The sequence below is a fragment of the Pyrgilauda ruficollis genome, unplaced genomic scaffold (genome assembly GCF_017590135.1).
Source record: "Pyrgilauda ruficollis isolate IOZ18807 unplaced genomic scaffold, ASM1759013v1 scaffold388, whole genome shotgun sequence".
In the NCBI taxonomy this organism is placed as follows: Eukaryota; Metazoa; Chordata; class Aves; order Passeriformes; family Passeridae; genus Pyrgilauda; species Pyrgilauda ruficollis.
This window is the reverse complement of record NW_024525356.1, coordinates 78,321-97,292: the sequence shown is the minus strand read 5'-3', so window position 1 is coordinate 97,292 and position 18,972 is coordinate 78,321. Positions and strand designations below refer to the sequence as shown.

The 18,972-nt window shown below is 52.7% G+C and overlaps 1 protein-coding gene across 1 annotated transcript; it reads right to left on the bottom strand.

Annotated features, from left to right (window-relative positions):
* Window positions 1-306: 306 nt before the first annotated feature.
* SNX27 (sorting nexin 27) lies at window positions 307-18,838 on the bottom strand. The gene is made up of 12 exons (XM_041476461.1): window positions 18,540-18,838; window positions 13,683-13,914; window positions 12,544-12,736; window positions 11,447-11,511; window positions 10,643-10,747; window positions 9,765-9,843; window positions 8,611-8,774; window positions 7,518-7,607; window positions 6,228-6,377; window positions 5,018-5,146; window positions 3,460-3,519; window positions 307-2,368 (listed from the first exon to the last, which is right to left on the bottom strand). The coding sequence occupies exons 1-12, from the start codon at window positions 18,797-18,799 to the stop codon at window positions 2,321-2,323; spliced, it is 1,575 nt and encodes a 524-aa protein (XP_041332395.1). The 5' UTR covers window positions 18,800-18,838; the 3' UTR covers window positions 307-2,320.
* Window positions 18,839-18,972: the final 134 nt, after the last annotated feature.

Here is an 18,972-nt window from a genome sequence, read left to right as displayed (position 1 = left end):
TCATTTTCATTTTCTTTCTTGAACCGAGGAGGGAGACGAGGAATTGCAGTAAATGATCTCCCCTTTCTCTTTTTTTTTTTTTTTCTTTTGGTTTTTCTGGCGAAATAAAAAAAAATTAAAAAAAAAAAAAAAGAACAACAACAAAAACAAAAAACAAAAAAAAAAAAACCAACCCCAAACCACACCTTAAAAACCCACCAAATTCCCAAAATCCAGAAATTTGAAACCATCCCCTGGATTCTCCTGGATTTTGGGGGGACAAAGGAACCCCCCCAGGGGAAGGAGCACGGCCACGGCCCTCCGGAATTTCCTCAATAAATCAATTTATTTAAAAGAATATGTTACAATTAATTACACTAAAGGGGCTTTTCCCGACCGGGAACCCGAGGAATGGGAGCAGCTGGAAGAGGGAAAATGGGACAAGGAGGGGGCAAGGTTTTGTTTTTATATTTTTTTTTTACTGATTTCTCCCTTTTTTGGGGTTGTTTTATTTTCTTTTTTGATAAAAAAAAATCCACAGGAAGATGGTTCAGTTCTCCTTGATCCGTTGGGATTTGGGGCTAGCAGGAAAATCGGGATGAAAATTAAAGTTTTTTCCTGGGATTTTACCCAATTTGGGGGTGCTGAAGGAGATTTTAGGGGGGATCCCAAACCTCTCCCAGTTTCCCTCCCCCATTCCTGGGTTTTCCACGGCTCGGGGCTCCCGAGGACAACGGAAATCCAATTAATTACAGGGATCCAATTAATGGAATTAATTCCCGGCTCTCGGCTGCTCCAGAGCCGAGGATTTGGGATTTTCCCCCCCCCTAAAAAAAAATCTCCCCCATCCTGGCTCCAGGGGGAGGAGTGAGGAAAACCCCTTCCCAAAAAGGGAATTTTGGGGAAAATCCCACTTTGGAGCAATTCTGGCACATTCCAGAGGTGGGGAATGAGGCCAGGATGCTCCTGCTGGGTTTGGTTCCAAATATTCCCAAATCCACCCCAAATCCACCCCAAATCCTGGCAGAACCAGCTCCAGGCCAGCCCAAAACCAGGCAAAAAAAAAAAAAAAAAAGGCTTTTCCAGATGATTTTTTTCCTCCCAAAACATGGAAAAATCCCACTCAAAACCAGGGAAAAATGGCTTTTCCTTAATTTTTCCTTCTGGGAATTGCTGAGCTGCCAGATCCACAGAAAAATCCTGCTCAAAACCAAGGAAAAATGGCTTTTTCACCTTATTTTTCCTCCCAAAACATGGGAAAGACCCACTCCAAATTAGGGAAAATATCTTCCAGAGTGTTTTTCCCTCTGGCAGCTGCTCATCCACCCAAGACATGGAAAATTCCTGCTCCAAACCAGGGAAAAAAAGGTTTTTCCAGCTCATTTTTCCCTCCTGGGAACATCCCAGCCACTGGATCTGTGGAAAAATCCTGTTCAAAACCAGGGAAAATGAGTTTTCCACCTTATTTTTTCCTCCAGAACTATGGAAAAATCCTGCTCAAAATGAGGGAAAATGTTTTTTCCAGGTTATTTTTCCTGCTTGGACACCCAGGTCATGGATAAAAAGTGCTCAAAAATAGGGGAAAATGGCTTTTTCAGGTGATTTTTCCCTCCTGGGAGCTGCCCAGCCACTGGATCCATGGAAAATCCCACTTAAAATAGGGAAAATTGGCTTTTCCAGGTTATTTTTCCTCCTGGGAGCTGCTCATCCCCATCCAGGGGCAGCCTTGGGATCCTGGAATCTCCCAGATCCCATCCCAAGGAGCCAGGCACACCCAAATCCCTGGGAAAACACCCCAAAAAGCAGGAATACAAATCCATGAGCGGGATCCTTGTGCCAGGAGAGGCATTTCCTTGGAATTTGACTCCTTTTGGATGTTTTTTCCTGTTTTTTTTTTTATTTGTAGTGATTAAAAAAAAACGGATTGGGAGGAGAAACAGGTGGAAAATCCCTTTAAAAAGCTGCTGCCACCTCGTGGGATTTTAAAGGAATTATTCCCATGGATGCCCAGGCAGGAATGGAACATTCCCAGGGCTTTTTCCTGCTTTCCCCCAGTTTATTTTTCCACATCTGACCCAGCAGAAACAACAACTTCTTAATTCCAGTTGTTAAAAAAAAAAAAAAAAATCCAAAAAACCCAAAATTCCCAGCCTGGAGCTGGATCTGAGTGGGAAAAAGGAGCCCCCTCAGTGGCTTTTCCCAGGTTTTTTTTTGTTTTTTTTCCTCTGGAATTCCATAAAGATGACGGGCACGAATGGATTTGGAATTAATGAGATTTAGTTTGGGGAGGGGCTTTAATACAATAACGGATTTTTGGGGATTCCTGGAAAAGCTCCCAGGGTTAAGTGGCCACGTCCCTTTGCTGTGACCTGACCAGCTGGAAAAGGTTCTGGAAAAGAAGGAAAGGGACAAGGTGAAGGTGGCAGAAGCCTGGGATTCCCTCTGGGAAAATGGGATTGAGGAGGGCTGGGAGTGGCTCAGATCCCAGCTGGGGCTTCCACACACCTGAGAGTCCTGATCCCAATCCCAATTCCAAATCCAATTTAAATTCCAATGCCAATGCCAATCCCAGTTCAAATCCCAATCCTAATGCCAATGCCAATTCCAATTCCAAATCCTATTTAAATTCCAAATCCAATCCCAATTCTGATTCCAATTCCAATGCCAATCCAAATTTAAATCCCAATGCCAATCCAAATTTAAATTCCAAATCCAATCCCAATTCTGATTTCAATTCCAATCCCAATCCCAATGTCAATCCCAATTTAAATTCCAAGTCCAATCCCAATTCTAATTTCAATTCCAATCCCCATCCCAATGTCAATCCCAATTTAAATTCCAAATCCAATCCCAATTCTAATTTCAATTCCAATTCCAATGCCAATGCCAGTCCCAATTTAAATTTAAATTCCAATGCCAATCCCAATCTCAATTCCAATGCCAATCCAAATTTAAATTCAAAATCCAATCCCAATTCTAATCTCAATTCCAATTCCAGTTCCAATCCCAATGCCAATTTCAATCCCAATGCCAATCCCAGCTCAAGGAGCCTTTTCCCAGATTTATCCTGGCCATTCCCAGCTCCCCAAGGTTCTTCCCAGATTTATCCTGGCCATTCCCAGCTCCTCAAGGTTCTTCCCAGATTTATCCTGGCCATTCCCAGCTCCTCAAGGTTTTTCCCAGATTTATCCTGGCCATTCCCAGCTCCCCAAGGTTTTTCCCAGATTTATCCTGGCCATTCCCAGCTCCCCAAGGTTTTTCCCAGATTTATCCCAGGTCATTCCCATCCCCAGGAACCTTTTCCCAACACCTGCAGCTCCTTTTTCCAGCTGCTCCATGAAACCTTCCCCACTTCCACAGCTCCTCCTCTGCTTTTCCCCATCCTGGGATTATCCAGTCATTCCCTGTGGGAATTATGGACCAGGAGAAGCATTTCCCACTGAAAGCCACCTGGGAAATGGAAAAGTTTGGAATTCTCACCTCCTTCCTCCACTTGAGCTCGCAGAAGACTCGCTCGAAGCACTCGTGCATGTAATTGAACTGCCAGGGAAAAACAGGAATCAGGGAAAATCCAGGGAAAAGCCAGGAGATCCAGGGGGAGGGAGGAGATCCAGAGGGGAGCTGGGAGTTCTCGCAGGAGCCAGGAGCTCCAGGGAGGAATCAGGAGCTCCAGACTGGGGCCAGGAATTCCAGGGAAAAGCCAGGAGCTCCTGGTTCCCGTTTGGAACTTCTGGATCCAGGAGCTCCAGGGAGGAACCAGGAGCTCCAGGTAGGAATCAGGAATTCCAAACAGGATCCACCAGCTCCAGAGGGGTTCCAGAGAGGAACCAGGTGGTCCCAGGAGCTCCAGAGAAGGATCAGCCTCTCTGGGATCAGCATCTCCTTCCCCCCTTTTCCAGCTCTCCCTGTGCCTCGCACTCCCCCAGCCCCTGTTCCCGAGGGAATTCCAGGTGGGGTTTGAGGGAATTCTGGGTGGGGTTTGAGGGAATTCTGGGCAGGACTAGGATACTCACACATCCTCTTCCTAAGGGAGTTCTGGGTAGGATTTAAGGGAATTCCTGGCAGGATTTGAGGGAATTTCGGGCAGATTTGAGGGAAATCTGGGAAGGACTGGGACACTCACACATCCCATTCCCAAGGCTAGGTGGGATTTGAGGGAATTTCAGACAGGACTGGGACATTCATGATCCCAGGTGGGATTTATGGGAATATCTGGCGGGGTTTGAGGGAATTCTGGGCAGGGTTTGAGGGAATTCTGGGCGGGGTTTGAGGGAATTCTGGGCAGGGTTTGAGGGAATTCTGGGCAGGGTTTGAGGGAATTCTGGGCGGGGTTTGAGGGAATTCCAGGCGGGGCTGGGATCAGGACAGGGACACTGGGGATGCCATTCCCAAGGGAATCCCGGGTACAGTTTGAGGGCATTCCAGGCAGGATTTGAGGGCATTCCAGGCAGGACTGGGGCAGGGACACTCACATAGGGGGTGAAGATCTTGACCCAGCGCGGTTTCTTCTCGGCGCGCGCGTACTCGAAGCAGAAGGCCATGCCCTCCTCGTCCGTGTCCCAGCGCTGCATCTCCTCCCACTCGGACTAGGATACTCACACATCCTCTTCTGGGTAGGATTTAAGGGAATTCCTGGCAGGATTTGAGGGAATTTCGGGCAGATTTGAGGGAAATCTGGGCAGGACTGGGACACTCACACATCCCATTCCCAAGGCTGGGTGGGATTTGAGGGAATTTCAGACAGGACTGGGACATTCATGATCCCAGGTGGAATTTATGGGAATATCTTTGAGGGAATTCTGGGCGGGGTTTGAGGGAATTCTGGGTGGGGCTTGAGGGTATTCTGGGCGGAGTTTGAGGGTATTCTGGGCGGGGTCTGAGGGAATTCTGGGCGGGGTTTGAGGGAATCCCGGGAGGGGCTGGGATCAGGACAGGGACACTGGGGATGCCATTCCCAAGGGAATCCCGGGTACAGTTTGAGGGCATTCCAGGCAGGATTTGAGGGCATTCCAGGCAGGACTGGGGCAGGGACACTCACATAGGGGGTGAAGATCTTGACCCAGCGCGGTTTCTTCTCGGCGCGCGCGTACTCGAAGCAGAAGGCCATGCCCTCCTCGTCCGTGTCCCAGCGCTGCATCTCCTCCCACTCGAAGGCAATCACCTGGTTCTGCAGAATTCCCAAACCCAGCTGAGCCAGGATCCCGGGCAGGGGAGCCCTTGGCATCAGGGTGGTTCAGGGGGTGAGGGAACAGGAGGATTTGTCTCAGGTTTAGCACAGGGAGGATTCCCGGAGTTCTCCTGGGCTGCGCTTCCCAAATCCCAGCAGGGAGCTCGGGGAGATCCCAGGGATTTGCAAATCCAAAGGTGTGAGGTCAGTGATGATCCCAGGGTAAATTCCAGGGAACTGGGATGATCCCAGGGATTTGGGGACATGCGGCAGGGGCAAATCAGGTGGGAGGCCAGGGATGATCCCAGGGATATCAGGATGATCCTCAGGGATTTAGGAACACAGACCAGGTGCAAACCAGGGTGTGAGGTCAGGGGTAATCCCAGGGGTGCCAGGGATGATCCCAGCACAACCTCCAGGGATTTGGGAACACAGCCCAAGTGTAAATCAACGTAGGAGACCAAGGATGATCCCAGGGATTTGGGAGTGACCCCAGGGATTTGGGAACACAGTGACAGCACAAATCAAGGTGTGATCCCAGAGATTCGGGAACACGGTGATGGTGTAAAACTCAGGGTGTGAGCACAGGGACAATTCCAGGGAGCTGGGATGAGCCCAGGGATTTGGGAACACAGTCAGGGTGTAAAACCCAGGGTGTGAGCACGGGGACAATCCCAGGGAGCTGGGATGACCCCAGGGATTTAGGAACACAGTCAGGGTGTAAAACCCAGGCTGCAAGGCTGGGGACAATCCCAGGGATTTGGGGTGACCCCAGGGATTTGGGAACATGGTGATGGTTTAAAACCTGGAGCATGAGCTCAGGGACAATCCCAGGGATTTGGGAACTGGGTGATGGTGTAAAACCAAGGTGTGAGGCTGGGGACAATCCCAGGGATTTGGGAACACAGTGATGGTGTAAAACCAAGGTGTGAGGCTGGGGACAATCCCAGGGATTTGGGAACACAGTGATGGTGTAAAACCAAGGTGTGAGGCTGGGGACAATCCCAGGGATTTGGGGTGACCCCAGGGATTGGGGAGGGCACAGAGGCAGGGCTGTGGGGCTGGGGATGGCAGGGAATACCTCGAGCTGGCCCTCCTCGGTGCAGGCGTGCAGCTTGAAGTGGCGGATGCTGATGGCTGAGATGACGTGGCCCTTGCGCCGCGAGTCACACGAGCAGTGCGGGAAGGTGATCTCGTTGTAGCCCTCGCACGTCCGCAGCATGTTCAGGTACTGCGGGAACAGCCCAGTCACCGGGGCCCCAGGCAGGCACCGGGATGCCAGGGAATGCACCAGGATGGCAGCGAGGCACCAGGGTGCCAGGGAGTCACTGGGATGCCAGGGAATGCACCAGGATGGCAGGGAGTCACCAGGATCCCAGGGTGTCACTGGGATGCCAGGGAGGCACCAGGGTGCCAGGGAGTCACTGGGATGCCAGGGAGGCAGCAGGGTCCCAGGAAATGCACCAGGATGGCAGGGAGTCACCAGGATGGGAGGGAGGCACCAGGGTGCCAGGGAATGCATCAGGATGGCAGGGAGGCACCGGGATCCCAGGGAGGCACCGGGATGTAAGGGAATGCACCAGGATGGCAGAGAGGCACTGGGGACCCCAGGGAGTCACTGGGATGCCAGGGAATGCACCAGGATGGCAGGGAGTCACCAGGATCCCAGGGTGTCACTGGGATGCCAGGGAGGCAGTGGGGTCCCAGGGAATGCACCAGGATGGCAGGGAGACACCGGGGCTCCAGGAAGTCACCAGGACCCCAGAGGTTCACCGGGACCCCAGGGGATGCACCGGGACCCCAGGGAGTCACCAGGATGCCAGGGAGTCACCAGGGTCCCAGGAAATTCACCAGGATGGCAGGGAGTCACCAGGATCCCAGGGAGTCATCGGGATCCCAGGGAATGCACTGAGACCCCAGGGGTTCACTGGGATCTCAGGGAATTCACCAGGATTCCATGGGTTCACTGGGATGCCAGGGAATGCACTGGGATCCTGGGGGTTCACCAGGATCCCATGGGTTCACTGGGATGCCAGGGAATGCACTGGGATCCTGGGGGTTCACCAGGATCCCATGGGTTCACTGGGATGCCAGGGAATGCACTGGGATCCTGGGGGTTCACCAGGATCCCAGGGAGTCACCGGCATCCCAGGGATTCATCGGGGAATTCACCAGAATCCCAGGGGTTCACTGGGATTCCTGGAGTCCCTGGGATCCCAGGGAATTCAATGGGATCCACCAGGGAACTCACCAGGATCCCAGGGGTTCACCAGGATTCCAGGGAATTTACCAGGATTCCAGGGATACAGATAGGGCAGGGATTCCATGGGACATTCCAGGGAGTCCCCAGCATTCCAGGGAATTCACTCACCATGACCATCTTCCTCTGCTCGCAGAGCTTCTGGAGCTGGTAGGATTTCTCCTCGGCTTTGATGTAGCCTTTCTTGACGTCATCAACGGCCTGGGGACAGGAAAAAAAATGGGAAAAATCTGGGAAAAATCTGGGATTTGGGATGGGAGGAGGAGGAGCCACCTCCTGCTTCACCCTCAGGGGTTCCCCCCCAGGTTATTCCCACCCCAATCCCTGTATCCCAAAGGACAGCAGGGTTTGGAGCACTTCTGTGAGTGCCTCAATCCCACAAAACATGAGTGGAATTCCCAAAGTTGGTATCAACCACTGCACCCCATCACCTCTCCCAACGGGAATGAGCATTCCAGAGGAATTCCAGGTGGGAATTCCCTGGGGGACTTTAAGGTGGCCGGAGAACCTTGGGGTGCCTCAATCCCATAAAAACAACCAAAACCCCATCCCACCTTGGGATCAGCTATGGGACACAGTGACCCCAGGAGATTACCCCACCCGAAGGGGCATTCCAGAGGAATTCCAGGTGGGAATTCCTCCCCTGCAGGACCTTGGGGTGGCCCGAGAACTTTGGGGTGCCTCAATCCCATAAAAACAACCAAAACCCCATCCCACCTTGGGATCAACTATGGGACCCTATGACCCCATGAGGAGTTTACCCCACCCAAAGGGGCATTCCAGATCTGAAGGGGCATTCCAGAGGAAATCCTGCTGGGAATTCCTCCTGGGAATTCCTCACCTGCAGGACCTTGGGTTGGCCCAAGAACCTTGGGGTGCCTCAATCCCATAAAAACAACCAAAACCCCATCCCACCTTGGGATCAGCTATGGGACCCAATGACCCCATGAGGAGTTTACCCCACCCGAAGGGGCATTCCAGAGGAATTCCAGGTGGGAATTCCTCCTGGGAATTCCTCACCTGCAGGACCTTGGGTTGGCCCAAGAACCTTGGGGTGCCTCAATCCCATAAAAACAACCAAAACCCCATCCCACCTTGGGATCAGCTATGGGACACAACGACTCCATGAGGAGTTTTCCCCACCCGAAGGGGCATTCCAGAGGAATTCCTGCTGCCAGAGGAATTCCAGGTGGGAATCCCGTACCTGGTGGAAGAAGTAGGCGACGGCCAGGTCGTTGTCGTTGAGCAGCGCCTCCTCCTCGGTGGTGAAGAGCCACTTGCGTAGGGTCAGGCACGTCCCCGGCACGGCCGAGGTGTAATTCTGCACGTAGAGCTTGTGGGGGAACTCGTTGGGAGCCAGCTTCCGCACTGGGAACGGCCCGGGAGATCCCGGAGAGGCCGCGGAATGTCGGGGTCAGGGCGTGGGGAGGACAGGGGTTCCAGGAGAGCCAAAAAAATCGGCGTTAAAATGGGGTTTTTCCACCAAAAATGATCCCAAATCCTTCCAGAATGACCCCAAATCCTTCCAGATGACCCCAAATCCTTCCAGGGATCCCAAATTTTTCCAGAATGACCTCAAATCCTTCAAGAATGACCCCAAATCCTCCAGAATAATCCCAAAATCTTTCTGAATTATCCCCTTCCCTTCCAGAACGATCCCAAATCCCTCCAAAACCCCTGGAATCTGGAGGAATATCCCGAAAATCCCAGGTGTGGTCCTGCATGTAGAGCTTGTGGGGGGACTCGCTGAGAGCCAACTTCTGCACTGGGAAAACCTGAGGAATCAGGGAAACATTCCCTCAGATTGTGCCAGGGGAGGTCCAGGTTGGATATTCAGGAATATTTCCCCATGGAAAAGGTGATCAGGTGTTGGAAGGGGATGCTCAGGGCAGGGTGGAGCCACCATTCCTGGGATTTATCCCAAAATCTCCTGGAAGTGGCACCTGGGGGATGGGATTTGGTGGGATTGGCCTCAATCTCAGGGGGCTTTTCCAGCCAGGATGATTCCCCATCCCTGGGAATGCCCAATTCCAGCTTGGATCAACCTGGGAGAGTGGGAGGTCCCAAGATCCCAAGGATCTTTAAGGATCTTTTCCATTCCAAACCATTCCAGGATTCCCTGTCCTGCTTTAATGAGATTTTAGGGATAAATCCTTCCCTATCCCAGCTTATTCCATGGATTTCCAATCCCTGGAATCATCCAAAACCAGGCTGGAGCAGCCTGGGATGGTGGGAGCCATCCCTGCCCCATGAATTCCACAATCCCACCCTAAGCACCTGCAGATCCCTCCATTCCCCTTTTTTTCCCAGTTTTTTTTTTTTTTTTTTTCCCTAAATCCCACGGAATTCCGGGCTCACCGAAGGAGTGGTTGATGACCTCGAAGAGGGCGAAGTAGTTGGCGGTGATGCTGTCCATGCCCACCTTGGCAGCCACCGCCTGGAAAACGCCGGGAAAACGGGATCAGCGCCAGCCGGGCGTTCCCGGGAATTCCCTGACCACGGAAAACCCGGTTGGAACCCTGCCAGCACAACCAGGCCAGCTTGTCAATCCCGTTTTGCTCCCCGATTCCTGGGGATGTTGAAGTTGTGGGGTCTCCACAATTCCAGCCTGGATTCCCCAGGGAAAAGGAGTGGGAAATTCCCATCTGGGATCATTCCACAGCCAAAACTCAGTGTGGAATTCCATGGGTTGTGTCCTGAACACACCCAAATCTTGTTTATCTGTGGGATTCTGGAATTCCTACTCTTTTTCAGAAGTATTTTCATCTCCTTTTTCCAAAGTGTTTTTTAATTCCCCACAATCCTTGGATCCCGTGGATCCCAGTCCTCAAAAAATGGGGGAAAATTCAGGTGGAAAAAGAGGAAACTCCAGGTGGGAAAAAAGAAAATCGAGTCGAGGGAATGGAAATTCCAGGTGGGAAGGGCAGTTCCAGGTGGGAAAGAGAAGATTCCAGGTGGGAAAAAAGAAAATCGAGTCGAGGGAATGGAAATTCCAGGTGGGAAGGGCAGTTCCAGGTGGGAAAGAGGAAAATCCAGGTGGGGAATGGAAAACTGAGGTGAGAAGATGAAAGTTCCAGGTGGGAAAGGCAGAAAACCCATGTGGGAAAGGAAAATTGAGGTGAGGGGAAGGAAATTCCACGTGGGAAAGAGGAAAATCCAGGTGAGGGTGGGGAAACTGAGTTGAGAGGATGGAAATTCCCAGTGGGAAGGGCAATTCCAGGTGGGAATGGGCTCACCTGGTACACCTGGTCCGTGGTGCTGTTCTTCTTCACCCTCACCGTCACCGTGGTGACGTCCGGGAGCGCCACCCGCAGCTCCACGTCGGAGACGCCGTTGTAATTCTGGGAAAAAGGGAAGGGAAAATCCCCAAAAAAATCAGGAAATCCCGGTTTTCCAGTTATTTGTGATCCCTAAAAATCCCCAGTGGGAATTCAGCGTGGGAGGAGGGATGGGGTTGGATTCTTCTCCTGAGGGAATGGCCAGGGAGCTCCAGGTGGGATATTTGGGAAAACTTTCCCATGGAATTCCTTCATCCCTTCGTGGTCAGTGCTGCTCTGGGCACTGTGGAATTGCCATCCTGGGAATTGTCCCAGACTGGGGCTTTGGGACCAATTCACCCTCTGGAATTCCTGCTCATTCCCGGCGTGTTCCCTGGATCCCGAAGCATTGTGGGGTTTGGAGAAATTCTGGGAGCTTGGGGTGTCTCAATCCCAAAAAAATGGGCAGAATTGTCCCCAAAACCTGTGGTTGTGGCACTTGGGGACAGGGACCAGGGGTGGTCTTGGGGACAGTTGGACCTGAGGAGCTCTGAGGGCTTTTCCGTGATTCCATGGAAGATTTTTTTTCCCTACGGAATTCAGCTGGACCAAGCCTCAATCCCACCAAAACCAGTTGGAATTGTCCCCAAACCCCATGGATGTGGCACTTGGGGACACAGACCAGGGTGGCCTTGGGGACAGTTGGACAGGAGGGGTTTCCCCACCTTGGCGATTCCATGGAAGGGTTTCTTCCATGGAATTCTGCGGGATGATGTCACCCACCTCGTCTGACTCCGACAGGAATTCCTGCATGATGTCGCTCTCGCCGATGACCCGGATGGAGCACACTGCAGGACACACGGAACGTCACACGGAATGTCACCAGGACCCGGGAATGTCCCCTCCAGGGGCAGCCCAGCAACCCTTTCTCATCATCCCGACTCATCCTGAAGGGAATTCCTGCACCTGGGTCACCTCCTGTCCCCAGTGTCACCGTTAACCCCACGTTCTCCATGTCCTGGTGTCCCTCATGGATCCAGAACCTCTCCAAGGTGGATCCACCCCAAAATCCCACCCAACCACCCCAAACCTCCCAGAGCAAACCCACAAATGGATCAGGAATACCCCCAGGAATGCCAGTGAGGGGTTTGCGATGAGGGGTTTTGGGATGAGGAAGGATTTGGGATAAGGGTTTCTGGGATGAGAAGGGATTTTAGGGTGAGGGTTTTTGGGATGAAGGATTGGGGTGAGGAGGGATTTTGGGATGAGGGATTGAGGTGAGAAGGGGTTTTGGGATGAGGAGAGATTTTGAGGTGAGAAGGTTTGGGATGAGGGATCTGGGTGAGGGATTTTGGTCTGAGGATGGATTTAGGGACAAGAAGGGATTTTGGGGTGCGGGATTGGTCTGAGGACGGATTTAGGGATGAGGAGGGATTTTGGGGTGTGGGATTGGGGTGAGGATGGATTTTGGGCCAAGAAGGGATTTTGAGATGAGGGATTTTTGGCTGAGGAGGGATTTTGGGGTGTGGGATCAGTCTGAGGATGGATTTAGGGACGAGGAGGGATTTTGAGATGAGGGATTTTTGGCTGAGGATGGATTTAGGGATGAGGGGGGATTTTGGGGTAGAGGATTGGGGTCAGGAGGTATTTTGGGACGAGGAGGGATTCTGGGGTGCGGGATTGGTCTGAGGATGGATTTAGGGACGAGGAGGGATTTTGAGATGAGGGATTTTTGGCTGAGGAGGGATTTTTGGCTGAGGAGGGATTTTGGGGTGTGGGATCAGTCTGAGGATGGATTTAGGGACGAGGAGGGATTTTGGGGTACAGGACTGGGGTCAGGAGGTATTTTGGGATGAGGAGGGATTCTGGGAGCAGCGCACCCTTCTCCAGGTACTCCTCCAGGCCCCTCCTGCGGGCGTCCAGCTGCTGCTCGGACAGCGAGAACGGCCACTTGCCCGGCAGGCGCGGGAAGGTGAAGTTGGCGAATTCCCGCTTCAGGTTCTGGTGCAGGATGGCGAATTCCCGGTAGCGCTTGGAGCACAGCTGCCGCCCGGCCATGTAAACGTTGTACACCTGGGGAGAGAGCCCCCAGAATTCCCAAATGTTCCCCACAGCTCGCTGTGCTTGCCCTCCAGGAGTAGTGAGGGGTTTGGGGAAAGAGGAGGGGAATGTGCTGAGCCTGGAGATGGAGGGTGTCCCTGCTGATCCCGGAATTCCAGGGCCTCAGGAATCCCAAATCTTGGGATTCAGGGTCATGGATACTTCCCACGAGACACTGAGAGGTCCCAGACTCCCCATTTTCCACGCAAAGGCCAAAATCTTGGGATTTAAGTTCCTGGCTCCTTCCCATGGAATGCAGGGAGATCCCAAACTCCATAGCTCCAAAACTTGGGATTCGGGATCATGGATGCTTCTCATGAGATACTGAGAGATCCCAAACTCTTCATGTTGCATCCAAAGTCCCAAATTTTGGGATTTTAGGCCAAACCCCACTCTGGGATTTCACCATTCCTATATTCCAATGTATTCCAAAAGTCCTGTATTCCTACGTTCAACATTGCAATATTACTATATCATAACAGTGCTGTATCCCTGTATTTCAATATTCCTATATTTCAATAATCCTATGTTTCACTATTCCTAAATTTCAATACTCCAACAGCCCTGTTTCCCTAAATTCCAACATTCCTAAATTTCAGCACTCCTGTATTCCAATATCAAACAGCCCTGTATTCCTACATTTCAACACTGCTAAATTTCAGCATTCCTATATTCCACTGTTCCTGCATTCTAATATTCCAACAATCCTATGTTCCTACATTTCAACATTGCTAAATTTCAGCGTTCCTATATTCCAATATTCCAACATTCCTATATCATAACATTCCTATACTCCAACATTCCTATACTTCAACAATCCTACATTTCAACCCCGCTACTCAGCGCGAACAACCCCCGTACCCCAAACCCCAAACCCACAGATCTCCCCGCCATTCCCAGGGGGAAAAAAGCCCCTCACCACGAACTTCTCCCCGCTCTGCTCCACGTGTTTGTAGGTGGGGATGGAGATGGGCACCGCCTGCTTCTCGCTGTAGTCGTAGAAGGGCGGCCCCAGCGGCTCCTCGGGCGGCTCCAGGCTCTCGGCCTCGTGCGGCGGCACCGACAGCACCGTCAGCACCAGCTCCTTCTCGCCGGCGCGGATCAGATCCACCACCTGCTTGTGCGTGGCTCCCTCCACGTTCACCCCGTTCCTACAGGGAAAAATATCCCAAATTCCCATGGAGCAGATCCACCACCTGCTTGTGCGTGGCTCCCTCCACGTTCACCCCGTTCCTAAAGGGAAAAATATCCCAAATTCCCATGGAGCAGATCCACCACCTGCTTGTGCGTGGCTCCCTCCACGTTCACCCCGTTCCTAAAGGGAAAAATATCCCAAATTCACACTGAATTTGGAGCAGATCCACCACCTGCTTGTGCGTGGCTCCCTCCACGTTCACCCCGTTCCTAAAGGGAAAAATATCCCAAACTGCCATGGAAGTGCTGAAAACATTCCCAAGCCACCCCCAGAGAACACTCCTGACATTCCCAAAAACTCCAAGGCCTGGTTCTGGCTTTGCCCAGAAAACCTGGATCACACCTTGGGCAACCTGTTTAGGAAAGCTCATCCCAATCTGCTCCCAACTTCCTGGAATCCCACAGAAGTGCTTTAGACCCAACACATTTCCAAAGCCACTTCTAGAACATTCCTGACATTCCCAAGAGCCCCATAGCTCAGATCTGGCTTTCCCCAAAAAGTCTGGACTGAACCTTGCTCAGGAAAACTCATCCCAATCAATCCCAAACCTTCCAGAATCCCATGGGAACACCCAAGACACAAAACATTCCCAAGCCACCTCAAACATTCCTGGTATTTCCAAGAACCCCATGGCACGGATCTGGACTTGCCTGGAAAATCTGGATCACACCAGCTCAGGAAAAGTCATCTCAACCAACCCCAAACTCCCTGGAAACACTGGAAAATCCCATGGAAATACAGAAAATATTCCCAAGCCACTTCTAGAACGTTCCTGACATTCCCAAGAGCTCCACAGTCTGGATTTGGCTTTGCCCAGAAAACGCGGATCAAACCTGCCTTGGAAAACTCATCCCAAGCAATGCCAAAAATTTCCAAGGCAGCGCTGGCTTTTCCATCCCATAAAATGAAAACTGAGCCCACGGAGAGAGGGACAGTCCAACCTCCTGAGGGAAAAGCCTTTGGCCTCACCCATGAATGTTGGGAAGACGCCGATTCCGGAGGTTATTCCATCAAAACCTGACACCTTCCCAGTGCTGCACCTGCTCCATCTGGAAAACTCATCCCAAACAATGCCAAAAATTTCCAAGGCAGAGCTGGCTTTTCCATCCCATAAATGAAAACTGAGCCCACGGAGAGAGGGACAGTCCAACCTCCTGAGGGAAAAGCCTTTGGCCTCACCCATGAATGTTGGGAAGACGCCGATTCCGGAGGTTATTCCATCAAAACCTGACACCTTCCCAGTGCTGCACCTGTTCCAGAGGTTTCCCTGCTGCAGGAATGAGTCTGGTAGGATCCAGGATCCCCCAGCCCTGCCCACCCCACCTAAGTCCAGCCATATTCCCACTCAATGTTACGGATAAATCCCTTTTTCCTCCATTCTGTCCTTCTCCAAGCAGCTCTGGAGCTTCTCTTCCCTGTGGATCGGGGATGATCGACATTCCGGGTGCTAATCAAGAGCTCAATTAGCTCCCATTGTCTGACTTGGATGCTCCCAGAGATTCTGGAGCATTCCAAAGCCTTGGGAAGGCACAGGGAGGAGCTGGATGCTGGATCTGGGAGGGAGGGATGGAAAAAGGACCTGGAGCACCCAGGCAGCACCTAGAGCATCAGCTGGTGTTGGATGAGGATGGGGAAGAGTGGATTTTTCATGGAAAACATGCTTGAGTGGCTGATATCCAGGCTTTTCCAGGACAGGGATGAGCTGTGGAGTGCCAGAGCCACAGCTGAGTGCCCACATCCCAAATATCCCCCATAAATCCCAGCAGGTATTCCTCAGGAGCAGAACAACCTCCTCGCTCAGGCTCTTCTTCCCCAAAAATTCCCCTCCTCGGGGCCGGTCTGCTGGGAATTCCAGGAGGTGGGAAGGAAATCCTGCATGGAATCAACACCCTGAACATCCCAAATCCACGCAGGCAGCTCCTCCCAGAGCTCCAGGGCCTGGATTTTGGGGAGTTCCCTCTGGAGGAACCGGGATGGCCGGGAGAGCGGATTTCCCGCCCCGATCCCGCCGCTCCCGTGAAAGGAAGGGAAATCAGAGCTATTTTGGGAGTCCTGGGTTATTGTTTCCTCCTCCAGGAATTCCAGGAGCTGGGATTTTCACAGATCCGAGGAAAATGAGGGAAGTTTCATGCTGCCAGAACAGGGATGGGACTCGGGAATTTTGGGGTGCTTTCTGCAGCAAAAGATGGGAATGCTGGGATATGGGAATTGGGTGATCTTGGAATACAGAAAAATAGGGATATTGGAATATAGGGACATTGAATTATGGGAATATTGGTGTATTGGAATGTAGGGAAATAGGAATATAGCAGTGTTGGAATACTGGGATATTGCAACACTGAAATACTGGAATATCAAAATATTGGAATATTGAAACGTAGGAATATTGAAATATTGGAAGGCAGAAATACTGAAATACTGAAATATAGGAATATTGAAATATTGGAACATTGAAATCTTGGAATATTGAAATATTGGAACACAGGAATACCGAAATGTAGGAATATTGAAATATTGGGATGCAAGGCTATTGGAAAATTGGAATACTGGAATATTGAAATATTGGAAAACAGGGCTATTGGGAAATTGAAATATTGGAACACTGGATTATGGAAATACTGGGATCCAGGAATACTGGAATATTGAAATGTTGGGATACAGGAATAAGAGCCAACGTGGAAGCCCTACAGGACACAGGGACAAATTAAAGCCACTTCTCCCAGGAAACAAACAAATAAACCAAGAGGAAATTCCCAATCCTTCCACCTCCCATAGGGATCTGGCAGACCACAAGCAAACCCCCTTCATTAACCATCATTAACCTCAGGGCTTAATTATTTCACACACCATCCTCCAGCCCTCACCTGTTACCAGCCACTGAACCCCAAAATTCCAGCACCAAGCTCCAAACCTCTCTCTCATGCCAAACCCAGCGTTGTAAATGTTCCCCAAACCACTCAAAAATGAGGGAAAATTTCATCCCAGCGCCCACAAAACCCTTTCCCCCTCAGCCTGGGAATGCTGCTCCCCCAATTGGCACATCCAGGCGCAGAATTCCCCCTGCTCCCAGCGCTTCTCCCGCACGGAAAAATCAAAGAATCGGGAATTTGGGTCAGCTGGGACAGAGCCAAATCCCAGCTGGGATTTCTGCAGGTCCTGACAGCTCCTCACACCCCTTGGACTTCCAGAGCTGGCAGCAAAACATTCCTGCAGCTCGGAAATCCCTGGAATTAATCAGTAATTGGACTTAACCGACCCGGAGCGAAGTGCGACGGTGGGAGGATCCGGAGGGATCCCAGAAAACCAACCCCCCACGCTGGGATTTGAGGGATTTCAGCCCAAAACCAGCTGCAAAGTTTAAGGGTTTTTTGGGGGGAAAGGAAGATGAGTTTCCACACAGCAGGAATATTCCCATGGGAAGGTGTTTTCTGGGGCAAAGTTACAATTTTGGGTGTGAAAAAGCAGCAGCTGGAGAACACGAATAGGAACAGGAAGGAAGTGTCTCCAGGTTGGAATCCAAGGGGTTTATCCCTAAAAATGCCCTCCCCAGGGTGGTCCTCACACTGAACTCTGAGGGGTTTATGCCTAAAAATGTCCCCTGCCCTTCCTGGGAGTCTCTATGTTGAAATCCAAGGGGTTTATCCCTAAAAATTCTCCCCTGACCTCCCCATGCTGAAATCCAAGGGTTCACCCTTGAGAGGCTCCTGTAAGACCCCCCCCAAAACCCCCAGTGAGGATTGGGGGGCTCAGCCCCCATCTCAGGACCCCCCAAATTCCCCTCAAGGACCGGGGGCTCATGACACCCGCAGGAAGAGACCCTCAGCCCACTCAAGACCCCCCTTTTGGACCCCCTAAACCTCACCAAGGGATCCTCTGCCCCCTTGGTGCCTCCTCAGGACCCCTCAAATTCCCACCAAGGGCTGGGGGTCTCAACCCCATCTCACAATATCCTCACCAAGGGACCCTTAGACCCCTCAGGACCCCCCCACATTCCCACAAAGGGATGGGGGGGGGGTCTCATGACCCCCTCACCAAGGGACCCTCAGGCCCCTCAGAACCCCCAGATCCCTTCCAAGGGCTGGGGGTCTCACCCCCCCTCATGACACCCTCACCAAGGGACCCTCATCCCCCTCATGACACCCCAAACATCACCAAAGGGCGCTCAGCCCCCTCAGGATTCCCCCCAAACCCCCAGAAAGGCCCAGGAGTCTCAGTCCCTCCTCACCCCACGATCCTCAGCCCCCTCACGACCCCCCAAAACCCCCCCAAGAGCCGGGGGTCTCAGTCCCCCTCATGACATCCTCACCCAAGGCCACACAGATCCCCCTCAGCACCCCAACACCGCACCAAGGGCTCGGAGTCCCCTCAGCCCGGGCCCCCCAGAGCCCCTCATGGTCCCCAGAGCCCCCTCATCGACCCCAGCCCCCTCAGAGCTCCCTCACAGCCCTCAGAGCCCCCTCACGGCCCTCAGAGCCCCCTCAGAGCCCCCAGCCCCCTCACGGCCCTCAGCCCGTGTGTGTGGGGCGCGTTCCCGGGGCCGGCTGCCGGGGGGCTGTGGGTGGGCGGCCCCCCCGTACTCACACCTCCAGGATGCGGTCCCCCTTGCGCACCCCGGCGCGGTCGGCGGCCCCTCCGCCCAGCACGGCGCTGACGTGCTGCAGCGGCGCGTACAGCTCGCCGTTGATGCTGCGCAGCTGCCCGCCTTCGCTGACTTGCCCGCGGACGTTGAAGCCGTAGCCCGACTCGGACTTGACGATGCGGACGACGCGGGGCCCGCCCGGGGGTCCCTCCCCGGCCCCGTTCCGCGCCCCCGGCCGCGCTTCGCCCTCCTCGTCCGCCATCTTGGCGTCCGCGCACGGCGCGCGTCACGAGACCGGGCCCGCGCCGGCCGCCGTAGGGACTCAGCCCCTCCCGTCTGCGCCGCGGGGTGCGATGGGAAATGGAGTCCGCGGAGCTGCCGAGAACCGTTAGCGCGCCGCGGGCCGCGGGGGGTGATGGGAAATGCAGTCAGAGA